Source organism: Heteronotia binoei, chromosome 15 (genome assembly GCF_032191835.1).
Source record: "Heteronotia binoei isolate CCM8104 ecotype False Entrance Well chromosome 15, APGP_CSIRO_Hbin_v1, whole genome shotgun sequence".
NCBI lineage: Eukaryota > Metazoa > Chordata > Lepidosauria > Squamata > Gekkonidae > Heteronotia > Heteronotia binoei.
Window position 1 is genome coordinate 6,189,894 of NC_083237.1, and position 24,541 is coordinate 6,214,434.

The following is a 24,541-nucleotide window of genomic DNA, read 5'->3' on the forward strand; positions in this document are numbered from 1 at the left end:
ATAAACAACGTTCCCTCTAAGCTGAGTTAGCGTGAGCTAGCTCACAGTTTTTTTGGCCTCCAGCTCACACATTTTTGTTTAAGCTCAGGAAAAATGGCCCCAGGACAACCTAATTTATTCAGTAGCTCACAGCTTTAATGCCAGTAGCTCACGAAGTAGAATGCTTGCTCACAAGTCTCCACAGCTTAGAGGGATATATTGGCCATAAGTTGGAAACAACTTGACGGTGTATAACGCTGCCCCTCCCCTCAGGGTCTTACTCACATGAGTGCACCACTGAAACTTGGGGTCCCGCATCAACACCCTCTCGGTCAGCTTCTTATGGAAGAGATCATACGTTTCAGTGTCTAGGCAGCTGCGCAGCTGGGAAAAAGAAGGAGAAACCAGGAGCGGGGTGTGAAACTGGCGGCTCTCAGCTTTCAGGGGTTTTGACAGAAAGAAGGAGGGGAACAATTGGTCACTCCACTGAAGGTAGGACAGCAGACAATGGGTTTATGAAGGAAGGAACGCTCTAGATCAGGGGTCCCCAGCCTCTTTGAGAAGGTTAGCAATTCTGACAGGCCGGTGGCTGCAGCCACAAAAACGGCTGCCACAAAATGGCCGCCACAGGAGGTAAAGCCAGCCACAAAAATGGCTGCCATGGCTTAATTTCACACAGTGAAGATCCTTGCGCTGCGATGGCGATGGACGCTGCCAAAGCAACTTAAAAAAAAAATATTGCACAGCCAACCAAATTCCCAACAGCCAATCAGAAGCCTCACGGGGCAAACGCCCCACCTGCCCCCGCCCCCTTTCTAAAAAAGCCTGGCGTACACCAGAAAAGGTTTCAGGGGCACCACATCAGGAATCCCAGCTCTAGACGAAAGCGGAGAAAGAAACTACGGAGAGATGTTGTTCACAAAAGAGAACCAAAACCAACAACGTAACGTAAGAATGGCACCAAATTTCTCTCTGCTTGGCGTTCTCTGAGCGGTGGGGGGTAGCATCGTAGGAACGGGGTTGAGCTTACACTGGCAATATCGATGAGAACTGGAATTGCTGAGAACAATTCTCTCCTCCAAGAAGAAGAAGAGATTGGATTTATACCCCACCCTTCACTCAGAGTCTCAGAGCGGTTTACAATCTCCTTCCCCTTCCCTCTCCCCACCACAGACACCCTGTGAGGTGGGTGGGGCTGAGAGAGCTCTCCCAGAAGCTGCCCTATCAAGGACAGCTCTGCGAGAGCTATGGCTGACCCAAGGCTATTCCAGTAGCTGCAAGTGGAGGAGTGGGGAATCAAACCCCGTTCTCCCAGATAAGAGTCCATGCATTTAACCACTACACCAAACTGTTGCAGACCACAATCTTCTTTTCTTTTCATTTCATCTCAGGAAAAAGGATGTCAAAAGGTCTGTAAAACAGGAGACAGGGTTCCCTTTCACTCGGTCTCTTGAGTCCACCACAACAGTGGCATATTATATTATAAAAGGATATTACAGCATTGGAAAAAGTGCAGAAAAGGGCAACTAAAATGATTAAAGCGTTAGAACACTTTCCCTATGAAGAAAGGTTAAAACGCTTGGGGCTCTTTAGCTTGGAGAAACGTCGACTGCAGGGTGACATGATAGAGGTTTACAAGATGATGCATGGGATGGAGAAAGTAGAGAAAGAAGTACTTTTCTCCCTTTCTCACAATACAAGAACTCGTGGGCACTCCATGAAATTGCTGAGCAGTTGGGTTAAAACGGATAAAAGGAAGTCCTTCTTCATCCAAAGGGTGATTAACATGTGGAATTCACTGCCACAGGAGGTGGTGGCAGCTACAAGCAGCTTCAAGAGGGGATTGGATAAAAATATGGAGCCGAGGTCCATCAGTGGCTATTCGCCACAGTGTGCACATATATATATATAATTTTTTTGGCTATTGTGTGACACAGAGTGTTGGACTGGATGGGCCATTGGCCTGATCCAACATGGCTTCTCTTATGTTCATTAGCATGGGACTTAGGAATCTGGGATGAAGATTTCTAGCTTTCCGAAATGCCAGGCCAGGGGTAAAGCTGGACAGGCACCTGGATGTCGAGGGTGGAGAAGTAGCTGAGGAGTTCCCGTTCATCGCTGATCTCTGGCTCGGAGCACGCCGGGCACACCAAGTCCGTGATGTGCTTCTCTTTCACAGCGATGGTGAAGTGCTGGGCGAAGCATTCGGGGCAGATGGTACATTCGCACGACGTCAGTGACTGCATCTGCCGGGGGGAGAAAAAAACAGTGACCATCAAAGGGAGAAAGAGCCAGCCAACCTAAGAAATAGTTTTATTATTAATTAATACTTTTTATTTATTAATTTATTAATGAAGAACTTTATTTATTAATACTACCTTTCCATCCAATAAGAACCCAAAAGGCAGGGGATAATTAAAAGAGATTTTTTTTTAAAAAATCAGCTTTTAAAAACAATACCTAAAAACAAACAAACAAAAGAAGACTGCAGATTTATACCCTGCCCTTCTCTCTGAATCAGAGTGGCTTACAATCTCCTATATCTTCTCCTCCCACAACAGACACTCTGTGAGGTGGATGGGGCTGAGAGGGCTCTCACAGCAGCTGCCCTTTCAAGGACAGAGACTCAGAGGGGCTTACATCCTCCTATATCTTTCCCCCCCACAACAGACACCCTGTGAGGTGGGTGGGGCTGAGAGGGCTCTCACAGCAGCTGCCCTTTCAAGGACAGAGACTCAGAGTGGCTTACAATCTCCGTTATCTTCTCCCCCCCACAACAGACACCCTGTGAGGTGGGTGGGGCTGAGAGGGCTCTCACAGCAGCTGCCCTTTCAAGGACAGAGACTCAGAGTGGCTTACAATCTCCGTTATCTTCTCCCCCCCACAACAGACACCCTTTGAGGTGGGTGGGGCTGAGAGGGCTCTCACAGCAGCTGCCCTTTCAAGGACAGAGACTCAGAGTGGCTTACAACCTCCTATATCTTCTCCCCCCACAACAGACACCCTGTGAGGTGGGTGGGGCTGAGAGGGCTCTCACAGCAGCTGCCCTTTCAAGGACAGAGACTCAGAGCGGCTTACAACCTCCTATATCTTCTCCCCCCACAACAGACACCCTGCGAGGTTTATACTCCACCTTCGCTCAAGAGACTCAGAGCAGCTTGCAATCTCCTTTCCCTTCCCCTCTCTGCCACAGACAACTTGTGAGGAAAGTGGGGCTGAGAGAGCTCGGGGAGAACTGCTCTTGAGAGAACAGGTCTGAGAAAGCTTGTGAGTGACCCAAGGTCACCCAGCAGCTGCAAGTGGCGGAGTGGGGGAATCAAACCCAGTTCTCCGGATTAGAGTCCGCCACTCTTAATCACCACACCGAACTGGCTTTTTTCTTGGTGGAAGGGGCCCAGCAATTCTGGTCTTGGTAGAGGTCCCCGCCTGTTACCTTGTTGCGTGGCAGGGCCCAGCTACAGACAGCACACTCCCAGCTCAAAAGGCGCTTGATGAAGTCCCGGCTGGGCGAGGCCTTCACCGCCTCCACGATGTCAGCCAGCTCCCAGCCCCCTTCGCTCGGCTTCTCCAGCATCAGCGAGACGACCAGCTCAGCTCGGCCCCAGCTGGGCAAGCACAGGGAGGCCAAGAGACGCCGCAAAAGAGCCTGGAGGGAAGGAAGCAAAAACGACAGGATCTTACAAAAAGGTGCCGTTCCAAGAACGATGATGTCCCTGCTGCTGCAATGATGGTATCAAATCTCTAGTACATGTCACATTTGACTGTGAGGCTTATAATGACCATCAAGAAGCACTTCCATTTTCCACGGCCGTACCTTTTACCAGTAGCCAAATATTGCAACTCCTTAAGAATCTTCCTAGCGATAGGAACCCTGAGGTTACATACAAATTAGCAAAATTTGGCTGGCTTGCCACAAGAATAAGGAAAACTCTAATGATTCAGTCAGGAAATGGCGAAACACCTTTGCCAATCTGTTGGCTGTAACTGCCATGTTTTGTTATATTTGTAGTTTTTTATAACAGTATTTTATGCCTTTTTATGTATGATTTTATGGATAATCAGTTTTAATTTTGTATGATCTTACTGCTTTAAATGCCGGCTTAGGCAGCGAATAAATAATTTGTTTATTAAAGGAAGAAACAAAGAGGTCTAGACAGGGTTTTTAGTTCATCCTTGGTTTTAACACTAATTTTACATCTTCAGTGTCAGTGTCTTAAAGTCTATATTCGTATTGTATGTATACTTTAGGTGGTATCATATTTTAGTGTATAATAATTATTGTATATCTATGTATCACCTTTTATTGGTTATGAATTGGACTTTTATGAATTGTTTGCTGGTCTACGACCATTATAAATAAATAAATAAAAATAGGATCTTAGCGCACAGCTGTGTAAATAAAAAAAAAACTGCTAAGAGACACCATAAATTTTAAACAAGACAGTGTAATGTAAAGGTCAGTGGTGTTCTGACCAAGCTTGCACATAGAACTTCAAATACAAAAGAGCATGTAGCAAAAAAACCCACAAGAAAACGGTTCAAAAGCAGACTGTCCAATCAAATTGTGATTGGAACGATTGCTATTGAACCGCCTTCGGTTGGATTGGAATTTGACTGGAAAGACTGCTTTTGAACTGTCTTCCGTTAATCTCTTCTTCCTACACTTCTTGTCTATTTGAAGTTCTATGTGCAAGCTCTGTCAGGACACCACTGACCTTGACATTACACTGTCTTGTCGTTTAAAATTTATGGTGTCTCTTAGCAGTTTTTTTATTTGCAGTGGAGGGAGGGAAGCAGCAGAACAGTCAGGGCCGGATCTACCCATTTTTTGAGGGGGGGGCCTAAAAATGGTGCCCCCCAAAAAATGGTGGTGGGGGTGTGCCTGTCGCCCCAGGCAAGGCATCCCACCCTCACAAAGCAGCCCCAGTCTCCCACCCCCCAGGCGCCCGCCCCTTTTTTCTTTCACCGGTCTGTGTGCAGACCCAAAGGAAAAGGGGGGGCGGGCAGCACAAACGTCTCCAGGACGCTGTCACTTTCTGCTCCCCTGGGTCTGTGCACACAGACCCAGGAACATAAGAACATAAGAGAAGCCATGTTGGATCAGGCCAATGGCCCATCCAGTCCAACACTCTGTGTCACAGAAGAGAAGCCATGTTGGATCAGGCCCATGACCCATCCAGTGCAACACTCTGTGTCACATAAGAGAAGCCATGTTGGATCAGGCCAATGGCCCATCCAGTCCAACACTCTGTGTCACATAAGAACATAAGAGAAGCCATGTTGGATCAGGCCAGTGGCCCATCCAGTCCAACATACTGTGTCACATAAGAACATAAGAGAAGCCATGTTGGATCAGGCCAGTGGCCCATCCAGTCCAACACTCTGTGTCACATAAGAACATAAGAGAAGCCATGTTGGATCAGGCCAATGGCCCATCCAGTCCAACACTCTGTGTCACATATTAGAACATAAGAGAAGCCATGTTGGATCAGGCCAATGGCCTATCCAGTCCAACACTCTGTGTCACATAAGAACATAAGAGAAGCCATGTTGGATCAGGCCAATGGCCCATCCAGTCCAACACTCTGTGTCACACAGTGGCCAACCCCCCCCCTCCCAAGTGCCATCAGGAAGTTCACAAGTGGGGCTTGAAGCCCTTCCACTTTGCCCCCCCCCCAAGCACCAAGGGAGGAGAAGGAGGGGCAGTGTTTATGGCATCCTCAGCTTCAAGGAAGGTGGGACGCTCTCGCTTTCTCCTCCTCGAGAGCCAGTTTGGTGTAGTGGTTAAGTGTGTGGACTCTTATCTGGGAGAACAGGGTTTGATTCCCCACTCCTCCACTTCCAGCTGCTGGAATGGCCTTGGGTCAGCCAGAGCTCTCTTATCTGGGAGAACTGGGTTTGATTCCCCACTCCTCCACTTGCACCTGCTGGAATGGCCTTAGGTCAGCCACAGCTCTGGCAGAGGTTGTCCTTGAAAGGGCAGCTGCTGTGAGAGCCCTCTCAGCCCCACCCACCTCACAGGGTGTCTGTTGTGGGAGAGGAAGGTAAAGGAGATTGTGAGCCGCTCTGAGACTCTCTGGAGTGGAGGGCGGAATATAAATCCAATATCTTCATCTACCTCACAGGGTGTCTGTTGTGGGGGAGGAAGGGAAGGGAGATTGTGAGCCGCTCTGAGACTCTCCGGAGTGGAAGGCGGGATATAAATCCAGTATCTTCATCTATCTCACAGGGTGTCTGTTGTGGGGGAGGAAGGGAAAGGAGATTGTGAGCCACTCTGAGACTCTTCGGAGTGGAGGGCGGATATAAATCCAATATCTTCATCTACCTCACAGGGTGTCTGTTGTGTGTGGGGGGGGGGGGGTAAAGGAGATTGTGAGCCGCTCTGAGACTCTTCGGAGTGGATGGCGGGATATAAATCCAATATCATCTTCTTCTTCTTGCTTTCACCAGCGGGACACCCACACTTGCTCCTCTTTGGGTCTGTGCACACAGACCCAATGAGGAGAAAGGGGGGAGCGGTGTTTGCAAAGGCCACGGGAATGCCCTCGCTTACTCCTCCCCGGATCTGAGCACACAGACCCAAGGAGTAGAAAGGGGGGGAGCGGTGTTTGCACCAACCTCGGCACAGAGACCGGGGGAGGAGAAAGGGGCGGGGGCAGCGTTTGCGCCCGCCTTTGCTCTGAGGACAGTGCAAACATCAGTGGGATGCCCTCACTTTCTCCTCCCGGGGTCTGTGCACACAGACCTGGGGAGGAGAAAAGCATGGGTGGGATGGCCAATTTGGCACACACACACACACCCCGACAGCACTAGGGACAGGCACCCCCTCTTGCCCCTCCCTAAATCCGGCCCTGAGAGCAGTGGGTGAGAGCCACAGAAGCAGCAACATGGCCAGCGTCCCTCCCCCGCCCCCACATTCCAAGTCTCCCTCTCACCTGCCGGTCAGGACTGTGGAAGTCGAACGGGGGCTCTTCACTCTCCCACATGCGCTGGTGGAAGGGCTCCAGGCGCTGGCGCTGCAGCTGCACCAGCGCTTGCCACAAGTCGCCTTTGTTCTGGTAGAGGGCCTGCAGGACGTGGCCCCGCTCCGCAAAACCTAGTGCTTTCAACTCCCGGACCTGTTTGGGGGGAAAGGGAGATGAGATGGGATTTATACCCCACCCTTCACTGAATCTCGGCGTTTCAGAGCAGCTCACAATCTCCCTTCCCTTCCTGCCCCACAACAGGCACCCTGTGAGGTGGGTGGGGCTGAGAGAGCTCTCCCAGAAGCGGCCCTTTCAAGGACAGCTCCGAGAGAGTTATGGCTGACCCAAGGCCATTCCAGCAGCTGGAAGTGGAAAAGTGGGGAATCAAACCCAATTCTCCCCAGATAAGAGTCCGCACACTTAGCTACCACACCAAACTGGAAGACAAGGGAGAGAACCAGCATGCTCAGAATAAGGACACAGGGTTGCCAACTCCACAATTGAGATTTCTGGAGATTTGGGGGTGAAGTATGGGAGGGTTTGGGGAAGGGAGCGACCTCCGCATGGTATAAGCAGGGCTTTTTTTGTAGCAGGAACTCCTTTGCACTTTAGGCCTCAACCCCGATGTAGCTAATCCTCCTGGAGCAACTTGCCAGATTTCAACTTGCCAGATTTCTTTTTATATATTTGGAATATTTATTAATTTTTAAGGTTTTATCTGTTTTTAAATGTTTAATTCCTTACATGTTTAAATATTGTTTAATTTTTGTGTCGGATTTATTGTTGGAAGCCGCCCTGAGCCACTTGTGGAAGGGCGGGATATAAATTCTAAATAAATAAATAAATAAAAATAAACAGTAGGCCGGGAGTGGCCAAACTGTGGCTCAGGAGCCACATGTGGCTCTTTCACACATATTGTGTGGCTCTCCAAGCCCCCACTGCCCTGTTGACTGGATTGGAGAAGGCATTTGTCTCTATAACACTTCTCCGAGCCAAGTTAGCCAGCAACTTAGAGAATGCTTTTTAAGTTAAAGTTGCTTTCTTTCCACCTGTCTCTCCATCTTCCTTCCTTCTCCCTCCCTCTCCTTCCTTCCTTCCTCCCTCTCCTTCCTCCCTTTCCTTCTTTCTTCCTCCTGCCTCCCTTCCTCTCCTTCCTCCTCCCTCCCTCCCTCTCCTTCCTTCCTCCCTTTCCTTCCTTTCTTCCTCTGCCTCCCTCCCTCTCCTTCCGTCCTCCTGCCTCCCTCCCCCTTCCTTCCTTCCTTCCTTCCGGCTCTTACATTAAGTAAGTTTGGCCACCCCTGCGGTAGACTCTGCACTAAGAGCCATGTAAGCTCTTGGAGGAATTGGCTGCATCAGGGGTGTGTGGTCTAATATGCAAATAAGTTCCTGTTACAAAAAAAAAAGCCTTGGGTATGTCACAGACCCCTCCCTCCAAAGCAGCCCTTTTCTCCAGGGGAACTGACCCCTGTCGTTTGTAGACCAGCTGTAATTCCGGGAGCTCTCTGACCCACACTGCCCCTGACTCTGTCCCTTAGACCCTTCTCCCATTGTCCTTAAAAGCTTTTCCTCCAAAGCCTGTCTTTAGCTGCCGTCTCCCACAAGAGGACCGTCCATCTCCCCGCCCCCACCAGCCCCCGCTCAAGCACCGCCCCAGGCTGACCTTGCTGCGGCGAGCAGCCAGGCAACGGCTGACGGCTTCGTCCGTGTCCCCCGGCTCTCCATCCAGGCCGTCTGGGCTTCCTGGTAGGTCACGGCGCCCAGTCCACCCCCCAGCTCCTCCTCCCCTCGCTGAGTGGCCGTCTCAGCCACCTCTTCCAGGACTCCAGGGAGCTCCAGATTCAGCCAGGCCAGAGGGATCTCCGTCCCTGAGTAGGACACGGCGGCAGCCACCAGCTCAGGGACCACACCCACTCGCTTCAGCTTCCTGTGGGGGGGGGAGGAAAGACAGGAAGTGAGACTCTGGCACAATGGTGGGCAGGGTGGGCGTGGCCTAAAGACAGGGAGTGAAGGGTCACTGAGAAGGTGGGGCCAAGGGCAATAAAATTCCATGAGGGCCCAGTGGGGCGATGGCCGCCATTGTCACTGTGTGGTGGAGCAGTGCTTAAACCGCCTTGTCAGTGTGAGGGTACTTTCCAAAAGCTGTGAGGGGACCAAAAGGGGCGAGAGGGGAATCAAACTGGGCAGAAGTCTTTAAAAAGAAGAATTTTAAAAAGCCTCGTCTCCTGACAGGAAGGTCTGACCATAGAATTCACAGTGATTCCTAGAGCTACCCAGAAGCAACATAAGAACATAAGAGAAGCCATGTTGGATCAGGCCAATGGCCCATCCAGTCCAACACTCTGTGTCATACAGTGGCCAATATGTGTGTGTGTGTGTGTATATATATATATACACACACACACACCACGCATATATATATATATATATATATATACACGCACGCACACACATATATACACATACACAACACAGTGGCTAATAGCCCCTGATGGACCTCTGCTCCATATTTTTATCCAATCCCTTCTTGAAGCTGGCTATGCTTGTTAGCCGCCACCACACCTCCTGTGGCAGTGAATTCCACATGTTAATCACCCTTTGGGTGAAGAAGTACTTCCTTTTATCTGTTCTAACCCGACTCTTCTCAGCAATTTCACTGAATGCCCACGAGTTCTTGTATTGTGAGACAGGAAGAAAAGGACCTTCTTTTTCTACTTTCTCAAGGGGAGTGCTAGCAATTTACGGGGTGATCCAAGTAAGAGACTATCTCTCTGTCTGTGTTCCCTTTAAGCTGAGTGAGTGTGAGCTAGCTCACAGTTTTTTAGCCTCCGGCTCACACATTTTTGTCTTCGCTCAGGAAAAATGGCCCCGTGGCAAGCTAATTGATGCGGCAGCTCACAACTGTCGTGCCAGTAGCTCACAAGGTCGAATGTTTGTGCACAAGACTCCACAGCTTAGAGGGAGCATTGCTTTCTGTCACTCACTTCCCAAACAAATCCTTCTTTCCCCTACCCACGTTCCTTCCTTGTCCTTACTACACCCTGACAGAGCATCAGCCTGAGTTCGACCAAACAAGACCCACGCTTCCTCTAAGCTGTGCAGTCTTGGGAGCAAACATTCTACCTCGTGAGCTACTGCCACTCAAGTTGCGAGCTACTGCATCCATCAGTTTGCTCGGGGCCATTAATCCTGAACTGGATAAGAAACTGTGTGCTACGTCACACTAACTCAGCTTAGAAGGAACACTGAATAAGACCCCCTGTACATTTTACTTCAAAACCAGACACCCTATGATTCCTTGGTGCACCCTTCTGGCATGCTTGTAGCAGGGCATCCTGCGTAGCAAAGGCTACAGAAAACTGAAGGAGGGAAACACGGACGAGGGAATCCCCTTTCCCTCGTTGCCAATCTCCAGGTGGGAACAGAAAGGGTGGGAATCATTGGAAAATCTGGGGTTTTGTTTACGTGGATACCTACAGGCTTCCTTTCCTGTTCCCCCCAGGGTTGCCAATCTCCAGGTGGGAACAGGAAAGGAAGCCCACAGGCATCCACGTAAACAAAACCCCAGATTTTCCAATGATTTTATACAATCGAGTATCCTCACAGAATCATACAATACCAAAAGCGCAAATATAAGACACACTCCAAATCTTCTTGCAGCCAGTGTATTGATGACAAGCAGCAAGGCAAAAGAACGCAAGGCAAGGCAGGGGATCCCCCGGTTTGGAGCCCTCCCCCCCACTTTAGGGTCATCAGAAAGCGGAGGGGGGGAGGGAGGAAATATCTGCTGGGCACTGTGGAGACCGATTCCCATAGGGCATAAAGGAGAATTGATGTGCAGATATCGGGGCTCTGGGGGAGCTGTTTTTTGAAGTAGAGGCACCAAATTTTTAGCATAGCATCCAGTGCCTCTCCTCAAAACACTCTCCAAGTTCCAAAAGGATTGGACCAAAAGAAGGTGCCCCTATCTTTCATTACTCCCAGTGGAGGGAAGGCATTTAAAAGGTGTGCAGTCCCTTTCAATGTGATGGCCAGAACTCCCTTCGGGAATTCAACGATGCTTGTCCACACTTGCTCCTGGCTTCACCCCCAATGTCTCCTGGCTCCACCCCCCAGAGTCCCCAGATATTTCTTGCATTGGACCTGGAACCTTAGCTCACACCTGATCATGGCAACCATCTTCTGGCCATCCTCTCGCAGTTTCTCTTGCTCCGATGTTCAACCTCATCTTGGGAGAGGGACTTTGACAGACACTTTGGGTCTGCCTTGATGTCAGCTGGTTCCTTCTTGGCCTTTTCCTCCCCTCCGGCTTCCAGAGCAGCGGAGTGGGTTCACGACCTCCTTGCTGGCTGGTGCGGTTGCATATTTCACACACTCGCGCCGTGGATGTGGTTCCAGAAGGTGCAGTGCTCACACTGCCAGCCAGGGAGCTGTGGAGAAGGTGAATTTTAAGGCACAATTTAAGCCCGCAGAGCCAATTTGGTGTAGTGGTTAAGTGTGCGGAATCTTAACTGGGAGAACCGGGTTCGATTCCCCACTCCTCCACTTACACCTGCTAGCATGGCCTTGGGTCAGCCATAGCTCTGCAGAGGTTGTCCTTGAAAGAGCAGCTGCTGTGAGAGCTCTCTCAGCCCCACCCACCTCACAGAGTGTCTGTTGTGGGGGAGGAAGGTAAAGGAGATTGTGAGCCGCTCTGAGACTCTCTGGAGTAGAGGGTGGGATATAAATCCAATATCTTCATCTACCTCACAGGGTGTCTGTTGTGGGGGGGGGGGGAAGGTAAAGGAGATTCTGAGCCGCTCTGAGACTTTCTGGAGTAGAGGGTGGGATATAAATCCAATATCTTCATCTACCTCAAGAGTGTCTGTTGTGGGGGGGGAAGGTAAAGGAGATTGTGAGCCGCTCTGAGACTCTCTGGAGTAGAGGGTGGGATATAAATCCAATATCTTCATCTACCTCACAGGGTGTCTGTTGTGGGGGGGGAAGGTAAAGGAGATTGTGAGCCGCTCTGAGACTCTCTGGAGTAGAGGGTGGGATATAAATCCAATATCTTCATCTACCTCAAGAGTGTCTGTTGTGGGGGGGGAAGGTAAAGGAGATTGTGAGCCGCTCTGAGACTCTCTGGAGTAGAGGGTGGGATATAAATCCAATATCTTCATCTACCTCACAGGGTGTCTGTTGTGGGGGAGGAAGGAAAAGGAGATTGTGAGCCGCTCTGAGACTCTTCAGAGTGGTGGGCGGGATATAAATCCAATATCTTCATCTACCTCACAGGGTGTCTGTTGTGGGGGAGGAAGGAAGAGGAGATTGTGAGCCGCTCTGGGACTCTTTGGAGTGGAGGGCGTGATATAAATCCAATATCTTCATCTACCTCACAGGGTGTCTGTTGGGGGGGAGGAAGGTAAAGGAGATTGTGAGCCCCTCTGAGACTCTTCGGAGTGGAGGGTGGGATATAAATCCAATATCTTCATCTACCTCACAGGGTGTCTGCTGTGGGGAGGAAGGTAGAGGAGATTGTGAGCTGCTCTGAGACTCTTCGGAGTGGAGGGCGGGATATAAATCCAATATCTTCATCTACCTCACAGGGTGTCTGTTGTGGGGGAGGAAGGGAAAGGAGATTGTGAGCCCCTTTGAGACTCTTCGGAGTGGAGGGTGGGATATAAATCCAATATCTTCATCTACCTCACAGGGTGTCGGCTGTGGGGGAGGAAGGTAGAGGAGATTGTGAGCCGCTCTGAGACTCTTCAGAGTGGAGGGCGGGATATAAATCCAATATCTTCTTCTTGAAGAATTCTGACACACTGTGGTGGGCACAGAAACAAAATGGCCGCCGTAGTAGGCCAGTCAGAAAATGGCTGCCACACCTTACCTTCGGCCACACTGTGCTGTGGTGGCAGCTGCCGCCAAAATATTTGTAAAAATCTGCACAGCCAACCAAAAACAGATGGCATCGGTAGGAATATTCTTCTTCACAAATATCTCGTGTTTTATGGCTGGAGCTTGGCACTGAAAGCATATCCTGGGGCTAAAACCTGCTCCAAATTAAGCTGGAACTTGGAAGGAAAACTTTAAGACCAAAGAAGAATTCTTGAAAACGTTAAAGGGTTCATTTTTGAAAAACGAAGGAAATAAACCACAGGAAGTCACTAGGCCTCATGATTATGGAAGAGATAAACTCTGAAGGGGAGCGGCAACACACATCCCTTGCCCAGCAACAGAGACTCACCTCTTCCTGCCGCAGCTCCTTTGGCTCCTCCCAGGCCATGAGGGGTTTGGCGTCGCCTGTGCCAGGTCTCCCAGACAGACGGGGCCTCTCGCAGACCGCGCACAGCACCGTGGACGCCTCGTTCTCGAAGGTGCACGACTGACACGACCAGTGGCCACGGGCCAGCTGCTCCTCCGAACTGAGGCTGGCGGGTATCTTGCAGCCACGGGGCCGGTCACAGGCCACGCACAGCACAGAGCGGGCATTGTTGAGGGTCTGGCAGGCAGCACAAAACCAGGTCGGGCGGGGGAGGGGCGGCTGGGCAGGCAGGCTGTGCCATCCATCCATTGGCGGACGCAAGGATGCCGCATCGGGGGTCACTGTGGAGAGGCTGAAAGAGACCAGAACAGGGATGGCCAAACTTGGTTAACGTAAGAGCTACATAGAATAAACGTCAGATGTTTGAGAGCTGCTGGACAGGAAAGGTGGGGAGGGAGGAAGGGAGGGAGAGAGGAAGTGAGGGAGGGAGGGAGGGAGGAAGGGAGGGAGGGAGAGAGGAAGTGAGGGAGGGAGGGAGGAGGGAGGGAGGGAGGAAGGAAGGAAGGGAGAAAGAGAGGAAGTGAGGGAGGGAGGAAGGAAAGGAGGAAAAGAGGAAGGGAGGGAGGAAGGAAGGGTGGGAGAGAGGAGGGAGAGAGGAAGGGAGGGAGGGAGAGAGAGAGAGAGAGGAAGTGAGGGAGGGTGGGAGGGAGGGAGGGAGGGAGGCAGGGAGGGAGGAAGAGAGGAAGGGAGGGAGGAAGGAAGGAAGGGAGGGAGGGAGAGAGAGAGGAAGGGAGGGAGAAAAGAAGGAAGGGAGAAAGGAAGGGAGGGAGGAAGGGAGGTATGGAGGGAGGAAGGAAGGAAGGGGGGAGGGAGGGAGGGAGAGAGGAAGGGAGGGAGGGAGAAAAGAAGGAAGGGAGAAAGGAAGGGAGGGAGGGGTGGAAAAAAGCAACTTTAACTTTAAATGCATTCTGCAAGCCGCCAGCAGGCTTGGCTTGGAGAAGTGATTCAAGGAGACCAATGCCTTCTCCAAGCCAGCCGATGGGGGGGGGGGGGTGAGGGCTTTGGGAGCCACACGATATGAGTGAAAGAGCCACAATATTAGGGTAAGCAGAGTCGTGCCAGCATCAAGAGAGTCAGGAACAAATGAGGGCAGTGTCCATGATGCTTCTCGCTAGAAAAAGGGACCATAACATTTGCGTGAAATGCAATTTCAGGCCAACCGAGTTGAAGAAGTTTAGAGAAATGCACAATCCCACCTTCTCCACGCAAGGCTTTTTGGAAGGTCCCAGTCCACCCTAAAGCAGAGAACTCCACGCATTGTGCCCGTGGGCACCGTAGTGACTGCTGACGACTTAATTTGTATACATTTGACTTCTAAACTGCCTTTCCCCCTGCAAAGGGCTCAGGGAGGGCTGGCGACATTTCCAGAACGTACTCGCAACTCCAGTTAAGCAGTTAAAACAACAAACAGTAAACAATTCAATAGCAATTTGAGATGACCCTTAACTACATCCATTTATATCCTAATCCCCAGGACTTCTTCTGTAGAAAAAGCCCAGCACGAACTCATTCTTATATTAGGCCACACCCCCTGACATCACCATTGTTTCAACACAGGTCTCTTTTGTAGAAAAAGCCCAGCGGGAACTCATTTCCATATTAGGCCACACCCTGACATCGCCATTGTTTCACACTGGGCCTTTTTTTTTCAGAAGCCCAGCAGGAACTCATTTGCATATTAGGCAACACCCCCTGACATCATCGTCTCACACAGGCCTCTTTTGCAGAAAAAAGCCCAGCAGGAACTCATTTGCATATTAGGCCACACCCCATGACATCGCCATTGTTTCACACGGGTTCTTTTGTAGAAAAAACCCAGCAGGACCTCATTTGCATATTAGGCCACACCCTGACACCACCATTGTTTCACACCGGGCTCTTTTGCAGAAAAGGCCCAGAAGGAACTTATTTGTGTATTAGGCCACACCCCCTGACACCAAGCTAGCCAGAACTGCATTTCCGCTCAAAAAAAAGCCCCGCTAATCCCTTGAGGGAAAGGGGAGGAAGAAGCCCGGCTCTACAAAGGCCATTGAGTCCTTCCCCATAGGCCGGGTGGAACATCTCCGTCTTACAAGTCCTGCAGAACTGCACCTCTTGGGGCACCCCCTGAGTGATTTTAGAAAGCGGGCAAGACCATGTGGGTCGTTTCCCTGACTGGCCACTTGAGATTTGATTGGCTGTGAAGAAGATATTGGATTTATATCCCGCCCTCCACTCTGAAGAGTCTCAAAGCGGCTCACAATCTCCTTTACCTTCCTCCCCCACAACAGACACCCTGTGAGGTAGATGAAGATACTGGATTTATATCCCGCCCTCAACTCAGGAGAGTCTCAGAGCGGCTCACAATCTCCTTTCCCTTCCTCTCCCACAACAGACACGCTGAGGTAGATGAAGATATTGGATTTATATCCCACCCTCCACTCTGAAGAGTCTCAGAGCGGCTCACAATCTCCTTTACCTTCCCCCCCCCCACAACAGACACCCTGTGAGGTACATGAAAATACTGGATTTATATCCCGCCCTCCACTCCGAAGTGTCTCAGAGCGGCTCACAATCTCCTTTACCTTCCTCCCCCACAACAGACACCCTGTGAGGTGGGCAGGGCTGGAGAGGGCTCTCACAGCAGCTGCCCTTTCAAGGACAACCTCTGCCAGAGCTACGGCGGACCCAAGGCCATGCTAGCAGGTGCAAGTGGAGGAGTGGGGAATCAAACCCAGTTCTCCCAGATAAGAGTCCACACACTTCACCACTACACCAAACTGGCTGTGCAGATTTGTTTCAAAAGATGCTTTGGCAGCAGCCGCCACTGCAACACAAGGATCTTCGCTGCGTGCCTGAAAACAAGCTGTGGCAGCCATTTTGTGGCAGGCTCCGCCTCCTGCAGCAGCCATTTTGGGGCTGCAGCTACTGCACTGTGTCAGAATTCCAAAGGGGCCAGCAGGTTCCCAAAGGGTTGGGGGCTCCTGCCCTACAGCCTTCCCCAACTCGGCCTGCATAGATCTCCAGCTGTCTCATGCACCTGAAAGCCAAAATCCGATCCTATAGCCGTGACCCCCTAACCTGAAACTTCACAGGGCTTCTTGCTTCACCAAGACCTCTGCTACGGAGCGGACGTGACGCAAGAGTGGAACAGACAAAAGTGGGTTTCCCCAGAGATTCTACCTGGGTGGCAGCGTGTTCCGCCATGCCTGTTCCTTCATGGGCACCCGCCGGTGATGCGTCCGCGATGGGTGCTTGTGGAAGAGGCGATCGCAGTCCGGGCACAGAGACTGGGCACAGGAAGGGCAGTGCAGCGACGGGGACTCCAAACCACAAAGCAGGCAGGAATCTGGCGGCAGGTACTCTGTGCGAAGCGAGGCAGAGGAAAGTTGGCAAAAGATCAAGACAAACCAGCGCGGTTTTCTAGGGATCCTAACTTTTAGCCAAGGGTATAGAGGTGGTATAGAGGGTTGCCAATCCCCTGGTGGGGGCAGGGGATCTCCCAATTTGGAGGCCGCCCCCCCCCCTCAGGATCATCAGAAAGCGGGGAGGGAAATGTTTGCTGGGTACTCCATTATTCCCTATGGAGACTGATTCCCATAGGGTACTATGGAGAATTGATCCATGTGTGTCTGGGACTGGGGAGGGGCTGTTTTTGGAGGTAGAGGCACCAAATTTTCAGCATAGCATCCAGTGCCTCTCCTCAAAAGACCCTCCAGGTTTTAAAAGGATTGGACCAAGGGCAATGTTTCCTCTAAGATGCAGAGCCCTGTGAGCAAAAATTCTACTTTGTGAGCGACTGGCATTAAAAGTTGTGAGCTACTGGCATCAATTATTGCGCCCTGGGGTCAATCTTCCTGAGCTAAGACATAAATGTGTGAGCTGGAGGCTAAAAATCTGTGAGCTAGCTCACGCTAACTCAACTTAGAGGGAACACTGACCAGGGGGTTCAATTCTATAAGCCCCCAAAGAAGGCATCCCTAGCCATTATTTCCAATGGAGGGAAGGTATTTAAAAGTGTGTAGACCCTTTAAAATGTGATGGCCAGAACTCCCCTTGGAGTTCAATTATGCTTGTCACACCCTTGCTCCTGGCTCCACCCCCACAGTCTCCTGACTCCACCCCCAAAGTCTCCAGATAGTTCTTGAATTGGACCTGGCAACTCAACTTCTAGAAATGTTTTGCCATTCAGACTTGGGGCCCCGTGCATAGTGCTGAAGCCCTCTTGGAAGGCCACAGGGGTGCCCAATGTGGTGCCCACAGGCACGCACCGACACCTTTCTTGGAACCCGCCAAGTGTTTTCTGAAAGTGGGTGGGGCCGAGAGGGGCTTTTGCCCAGCAAGGTTCCTCATTGGCTGCGCAGTTCTGTAACCGCCACAGCCCAGGAGCCTTCACTGTATGACTGAGGTAACCTGCGGCAGCCATTTTGTAGCTGGCTGTGCCTCCTGTGGCAGCCATTTTGTGGCCGCACCCAGCAGCCTGTCAGAATTCCCAAGATGACCGCCGACTCAAAAAGATGGGGGAACCCTGCTCAACAGCCCCAAGAGCGAGACGCTTAGCGAGTTTCCTTTTAATCTCAAAAGAGAAAAAAAAATCACAGGATCTCAAATTTCACACACGGGAGTGAAGTGAAATCCCCAGAGAGCGGGAGCCATTCCCATTACCTGTGTGCTTCTTCGTTCCTCATTACCTGAATGCGATAATGCCGGCGCTGGGTGCAGAAGCATGCGTTCCGGAGCCACGTCAGCTATGAGGTTGCTCTGGGAAAAAGTCAAGGATGAGGTCACTTCTAGCCATTTCCATACCTGGCAAGTGGGGTTGCCAATCCCCAGGTGGGGGCAGGGGATCCCCCGGTTTGGAGGCCCTCCCCCCGCTTCAGGGTCGTCAGAAAGCGGGGGGAGGGGAGAGAAATGTCTGCTGAACTCTGTTATTCCCTATGGAGATTTATTCCCATAGAAAATCATGGAGAATTGACCTGCGGGTATCTGGGGCCCTGGGGGGGCTGTTTTTTGGGGTAGAGGCACCAAATTTTCAGTATAGCATCTAGTGCCTCTCCCCAAAATATCCCCCCAAGTTTCAAAAAGATTGGACCAGGGGGTCCGATTCTGTGAGCCCCAAAAGAAGGTGCCCCTATCCCTCATTATTTCCTATGGAAGGAAGGAATCGAAAAGGTGTGCCGTCCCTTTCAATGTGATGGCCGGAACTCCCTTTGGGGTTCAATTATGCTCGTCACAGCCTTGATCTTGGCTCCGCCCCCAAAGTCTCCTGGCTCCACCCCCAAAGTCTCCAGATATTTCTTGAACTGGACTTGGCAACCCTACTGGCAAGTTTTGTTCGTGCCAAGAGGCGGACTGGTTGTCAAGCCCTGTACTATTTTCTGTATCTAGTTGCCTGTCTGACACCTCCACTCCTTCCCCATTATTCACCGGCGGGCCCATATGTAGGCTTGGCTGTCTGGTAGGGAGTTGTTTACGATACTCAATCGTCTGTTGTATGTGAATGCCAGACTCCCTAATTCACCAATCCCTTATCTCAGGGGTGGCCAATGGTAGCTCTCCAGAGGTTTTTTTGCCTACAACTCCCATCAGCCCCAGCCAGCGTGGCCAATGGCTGGGGCTGATGGGAGTTGTAGGCCAAAAACACCTGGAGAGCTACCGTTGGCCACCCCTGGCTTATCTTATAGAGTTCCTGTGAGAAATCCTTTGTAGAAGAATTGCTAGGTTATTTCTGTAACCTGTGACCTTTAAAGGGAGAGAGCCTCAGCTGGTAACTGTTTATGATACTCTTTATATTATGCACGAAGAGCCCCATGGCGCAGAGTGTTAAAGCTGCAGTCCTAAACTCTGCTCACGACCTGAGTTCGATCCCCGGCGGAAGCTGGGTTTTCAGGTAGCTGGCTCGAGGTTGACTCAGCCTTCCATCCTTCCGAGGTCAGTCAAATGAGGACCCAGCTTGCTGGGGGGAAAGCGTAAATGACTGGGGAAGGCAATGGCAAACCACCCCGTCAAAAGGTCTGCCGTGAAAATGTTGTGAAAGCAACGTCGCCCCAGAGTCGGAAAAGACTGGTGCTTGCACAGGGGACCTTTCCTTTCTTTATATTATGCATGCAGCTTTCTGTACCTCAGTTTTTCCACTAACTGTCTTTAGTGGAGCACCTCGAGTCCTAATAAAAGCTTCTATATGAAATAAAAGAATTCATTATTTGGAATATCGGGGCTTGACACTGGTGGACCATGAACAATCGATAGAAATCTAAAGTAATAAATAAAGGATAAATTTACATCCCCACCTTTCCCCCCAGTGGGGAGCCAAAGTGGCTTATCTCCTCCTCTCCTCCATTTTATCCTCACAACAGCCCTCTGAGGTAGGCCAGGCTGAGGGAAGACGACTGGCCCAAGGTCACCCAGCAAGCATCTGTGGCAGAGTGGAGATCTGAACCTGGGTCTCCTAGATCCAACAATCTAATCCCTGTGGCATAGTGGCTCTCATAGCAAGCCAAGACATGCAGCCTTCTACAGAGGAGGGGGAGGAAGAGGAGGAGAAGGAGGAAGAGGAAGAAGAAGAAACTGATATTGGATTTATATCCCGTCCCCCATTCCGAATCTCAAGAGTCTCAGAGTGGCTCACAATCTCCTTTCCCTTCCTCCCCCACAACAGACACTCTATTAGGTGGGTGGGGCTGAGAGAGCTCTCCCAGAAGCTGCCCTTTCAAGGACAACTCTGAGAGAGTTATGGCTGACCCAAGACCATTCGAGCAGCTGCAAGTGGAGGAGCAGATAGGAGTCCGGGCACTTAACCACTACACCAAACTGGCTCTGGGTCAGTGTTCCCTCTAAGCTGAGTTAGCGTGAGCTAGCTCACAAAATTTTTAGCCTCCGGCTCACACATTTTTGCCTCAGCTCAGGAAAAATGGCCCTAGGCAAACTAATTTATGCAGCAGCTCACAGCTTTAATGCCAGTAGGTCACAAAGTAGAATTTTTGCTCACAGGACTCCACACCTTAGAGGGAACATTGCTCTGGCTGGTTCCACCATACTCACTCCCCGTCCCTTTGCTCACCTGTAAGCTGTTCCCCTCCTGCACCAACTCCTGCAAAACCTGAGGGTTGGGGTGACTGTCCTAAAAGGAAAAAAGAAAAGAAAACATCTCCCAGCATGCCCTTCTTCACATGCTCTTCCCTTAGCGTCCCTCCCCCGAACGCTGTGGTCTGCCCCCCTCCCCCGCATACCGAAAGGAGAAGGTTCAGCTCAGCTCGTAGGAGCATGATGTCCACTGTGATGGAGGCCACTCGGAGGGTGTCGGGTTCCTGCAGGTGCTCCGGGAAGCAGAGCCCGTCGCTCTGTTCTTCCGAATAGCCATAGAGGCGAAGAACATCCCGTCCGCCCTGTTAGAAACACGGGGCATGCAGAAAATCAAAAGGACGGAGAAGGTGGGGGCTGTATAGGTTGGTTCCCACCGAGACACAGGACCCCCTTCCAGGTGAGGTCCCTCCTTATCCAAAAGCACAGACTGATTTCTGCTTGGAAGCAGGGCCTTGGCAGTGGTGGCCCCTTACCCGTGAAACCCAAGAGAGGCACACCTGGCTCATTCTAGGAGAATGTGTCCGCTCAATTTTTCCATTGGGAAGTTCAAGAAAATGATATTTAAATAGGGTTAGATGGGAGAGGGAGATATATCTTTCTCACCTGAATGGTGTCGACTGTGTCCCGAAAGACGGGGTTGTTGAACTTGACGGTGCGCCAGAAACGAGGCTTGAGAGGGTTCAAGAGATTGCGGCCGTACTTCTCGAGGATGTTCAGAGCAGTCGAGATCGTTCGCAGGTCTTTTTTGGTCTGGGAGAGGATTGTGTTAATTTGGTCCCTTCAAGCAAAAGGCCTCTTTTTTTAAAACAAAGTTTCACCCCGGCGGGTACAAATTTCTGCATTACACGCAGGGATCCCACCGGTGAAGCTCTTCCTGGCAGGCAGATGCCAAGATAGGAAATACTTCCCCGGAAGAATTTCTAAGGCACAAGACCCTTTCTAGGGAGGCGGGAACTGGTTCTCAGTTAGAGATGGCAGCCTCCGGGTGGGACCTGGCGATCTCCTGGAACTACAGTTCATCTCCAGATTACAGAGGTTAGCTCCCCTGGAGAAAATGGTTGCTTTGGAGGATGGAGTCTATGGCATTGCATCCGACTGAGGTCCCTGTCCTACCTAGGCTCCATCCATGTATCTCCAGAAGTTTCCAGCCAGGATTTGGCAACCCTACCCCCCCCACACACACTTGGCAACCCTATTCTTAGTCCTGGCCTCCCACCAGTTCCAAATCTCTCCCGCATCCAGAGGTGGAATTCTAGCAGGGGCTCCTTTGCATATTAGGCCACACACCCCTGATGTAGCTAATCCTCCAAGAGCTTGGAATTCTAGCAGGGGATCCTTTGCATATTAGGCCACACACCCCTGATGTAGCCAATCCCCCAAGAGCTTGGAATTCTAGCAGGGGCTCCTTTGCATGTTAGGCCACACACCCCTGTTGTAGCCAATCCTCCAAGAGCTTGGAATTCTAGCAGGGGCTTCTTTGCATATTAGGCCACACACCCCTGATGTAGCCAATCCTCCAAGAGCTTGGAATTCTAGCAGGGGCTCCTTTGCATATTAGGCCACATACCCCTGATGTAGCCAATCCTCCAAAAGCTTGGAATTCTAGCAGGGGCTCCTTTGCATATTAGGCCACACACCCCTGATGTAGCCAATCCTCCAAAAGCTTGGAATTCTAGCAGGGGCTCCTTTGCATATTAGGCCACACACCCCTGATGTAGCCAATCCTCCAAAAGCTTGGAATTCTAGCAGGGGCTCCTTTGCATATTAGGCCACACACCCCTGATGTAGCCAATCCTCCAAAAGCTTGAAATTCTAGCAGGGGCTCCTTTGCATATTAGGCCACCCACCCCTGATGTAGCCAATCCTCCAAGAGCTTACGAGGCTCTTTTCTGTAAGCTCCAGGAGGATTGGCTACGTCAGAGGGGGTGCGGCCTAATATGCAAAGGAGCTCCTGCTGGAATTCCACCCGTGCCCGCATCCCTCCGGATTCAGCTGTCCCCCTCCTTACCTCCCCCTGGGTATTGGCCCGCATAATGTCCTTCACATCGATCTCCTGGTACTTCTTGGCGAGAGGCAAGGCCATCTCCACCAGCCGCTGCAAAGATTCCTGGTTCAGCTCGGAGGGGCTCTGCATCAACGCGGCGACCAGTTCATCCCGGAGGCACACAAACGCCGGCTCCATGGCTACTGCGGGGAGCAAAGGACAAACAGAGATGACACCCTCATTCACAAGAGACACACACACACCCCGGGCCACAAAAACTGCACCCCTGAAAAGAGGGTTTTCGCCAGTGGAGGCCTAAACGTCTTCAAGTTGCAGCTCATCGTCTTTCCTTTCATATCCTACCTGTCCAGCAAGGAGCTATGCGAGCAAAGCACCATCACTTTTCTCACCATACGAGAACTCGTGGGCATTCAATGAAATTGCTGAGCAGTCGGGTTAGAACGGATAAAAGGAAGTCCTTCTTCACCCAAGGGGTGATTAACATGTGGAATTCACTGCCACAGGAGGTGGCGGCGGCTACAAGCATAGACAGCTTTAAGAGGGGATTGGATAAAATATGGAGCAGAGGTCCATCAGTGGCTATTAGCCACTGTGTGTGTGTGTGTGTGTGTGTGTATTGGCCACTGTGTGATACAGAGTGTTGGACTGGATGGGCCACTGGCCTGATCCAACATGGCTTCTCATGTTACACAGAGTGTTGGACTGGATGGGCCACTGGCCTGATCCAACATGGCTTCTCTTATGTCCTTATGTGACACAGTGTTGGACTGGATGGGCCTTTGGACTTATCCGGTGTGGCTTCTCTTATGTTCTTATGTGACACAGAGTGTTGAACTGGATGGGCCATTGGCCTGATCCAACATGGCTTCTCTTATGTTCTTATGTGACACAGAGTGTTGGACTGGAGGGGCCACTGGCCTGATCCAACATGGCTTCCCTTATGTTCTTATGTGACACAGGGTGTTGGACTAGATGGGCCATTGGCCTGATCCAACATGGCTTCTCTTATGTTCTTATGTTCACAACAATACCTCTCATTTTTAGTCTTATGCTAAGTTTTTCTTCTTTTTCTCGTTTATTGCTTAAATGGTTTTTTTCCGCTTAATCAGTTTGATTTATTATTTATCTTGTAATGCACCCTATTGTGTATAGAGTAGGCGATTTTTCTTTTCTTTTGGCTTTAGCTTTATTATGCATCTGATATATTTTAATTATTAACCAATAAACTGATTTATACCTTAAAAAAACCCCCAATCCTGCGAGGTAGGTTAGGCCAAGAAAGAAAGTGACAGATCCATGGGCATCCAGTCAGCTTTGTGTCCCAGGGGGAATTTGAACCTGGGTCCCCCTGAAGTCCAGCCCTCTATCCATTATATCACACTGCTCCTAATGTGCTCCTGTGCCTATTTTCCATAGAACATGCACAAAAAGCAATGGGCAAACCCTGCCAGATTAATGGAGGGGACAGATTGTGCCTTTGCCAAGGAAGGAGAAAGAGGAAGAAGACAAGTAAAAAGAAGAACAAGAAGAAGACAACACCTCCACTTGCAGCTGCTGGAATGGCTTTGGGTCAGCCATAGCTCCCGCACAGTTGTCCTTGAAAGGGCAGCTGCTGTAAGAGCTCTCTCAGCCCCACCTACCTCACAGGGTGTCTGTTGTATGTGTGTGGCGGGGGCAGGGGGAGGTAATGGAGATTGTGACCACTCTGAGACTGAAATTCAAAGTATAGGGGCGGGATATAAATCCAATACCACCACCAAAGAAACATATCCACACCACCAAGACAACACATCTCTTTTAAGGCATTTTTATATAGACCAACTATTCACACTGTGCTCAATAGGGAGCAACCTGGGGGGGGGGTAGTGTTCCTCTTTCACACAAGAAGAAACACCTTCTAGCATATTTAGGCTTCTCAGTCTGTTTTATGCCACCAAATGCTGCCCAGAAAGGACATTCTAGCATTGGGGAAAGTGCAGAAAAGGGCAACTAGAATGATTAAAGGGTTGGAACACTTTCCCTATGAAGAAAGGTTGAAACGCTTGGGGCTCTTTAGCTTGGAGAAACGTCGACTGCGGGGTGACATGAGAGAGGTTTACAAGATGATGCATGGGATGGAGAAAGTAGAGAAAGAAGTCCTTTTCTCCCTTTCTCACAATACAAGAACTCGTGGGCACTCCATGAAATTGCTGAGCAGTCGGGTTAGAGCGGATAAAAGGAAGTCCTTCA

At 50.7% G+C, this 24,541-nt stretch overlaps 1 protein-coding gene across 1 annotated transcript in view; it reads right to left on the bottom strand.

The window, feature by feature from the left end:
* Window positions 1-22,489, bottom strand: part of RNF31 (ring finger protein 31) — a 40,662-nt gene extending 18,173 nt beyond the window's left edge. The window contains 17 exon segments of the mRNA XM_060256505.1: window positions 265-363; window positions 2,052-2,225; window positions 3,413-3,625; window positions 6,915-7,097; window positions 8,605-8,657; window positions 8,660-8,868; window positions 11,104-11,152; window positions 11,155-11,244; window positions 11,247-11,319; window positions 11,321-11,371; window positions 13,168-13,537; window positions 16,408-16,588; window positions 17,916-17,985; window positions 20,285-20,344; window positions 20,454-20,609; window positions 20,911-21,057; window positions 22,316-22,489. Of these exon segments, the coding sequence (XP_060112488.1) occupies window positions 265-363; window positions 2,052-2,225; window positions 3,413-3,625; window positions 6,915-7,097; window positions 8,605-8,657; window positions 8,660-8,868; window positions 11,104-11,152; window positions 11,155-11,244; window positions 11,247-11,319; window positions 11,321-11,371; window positions 13,168-13,537; window positions 16,408-16,588; window positions 17,916-17,985; window positions 20,285-20,344; window positions 20,454-20,609; window positions 20,911-21,057; window positions 22,316-22,489 (2,352 nt within the window).
* Window positions 22,490-24,541: the final 2,052 nt, after the last annotated feature.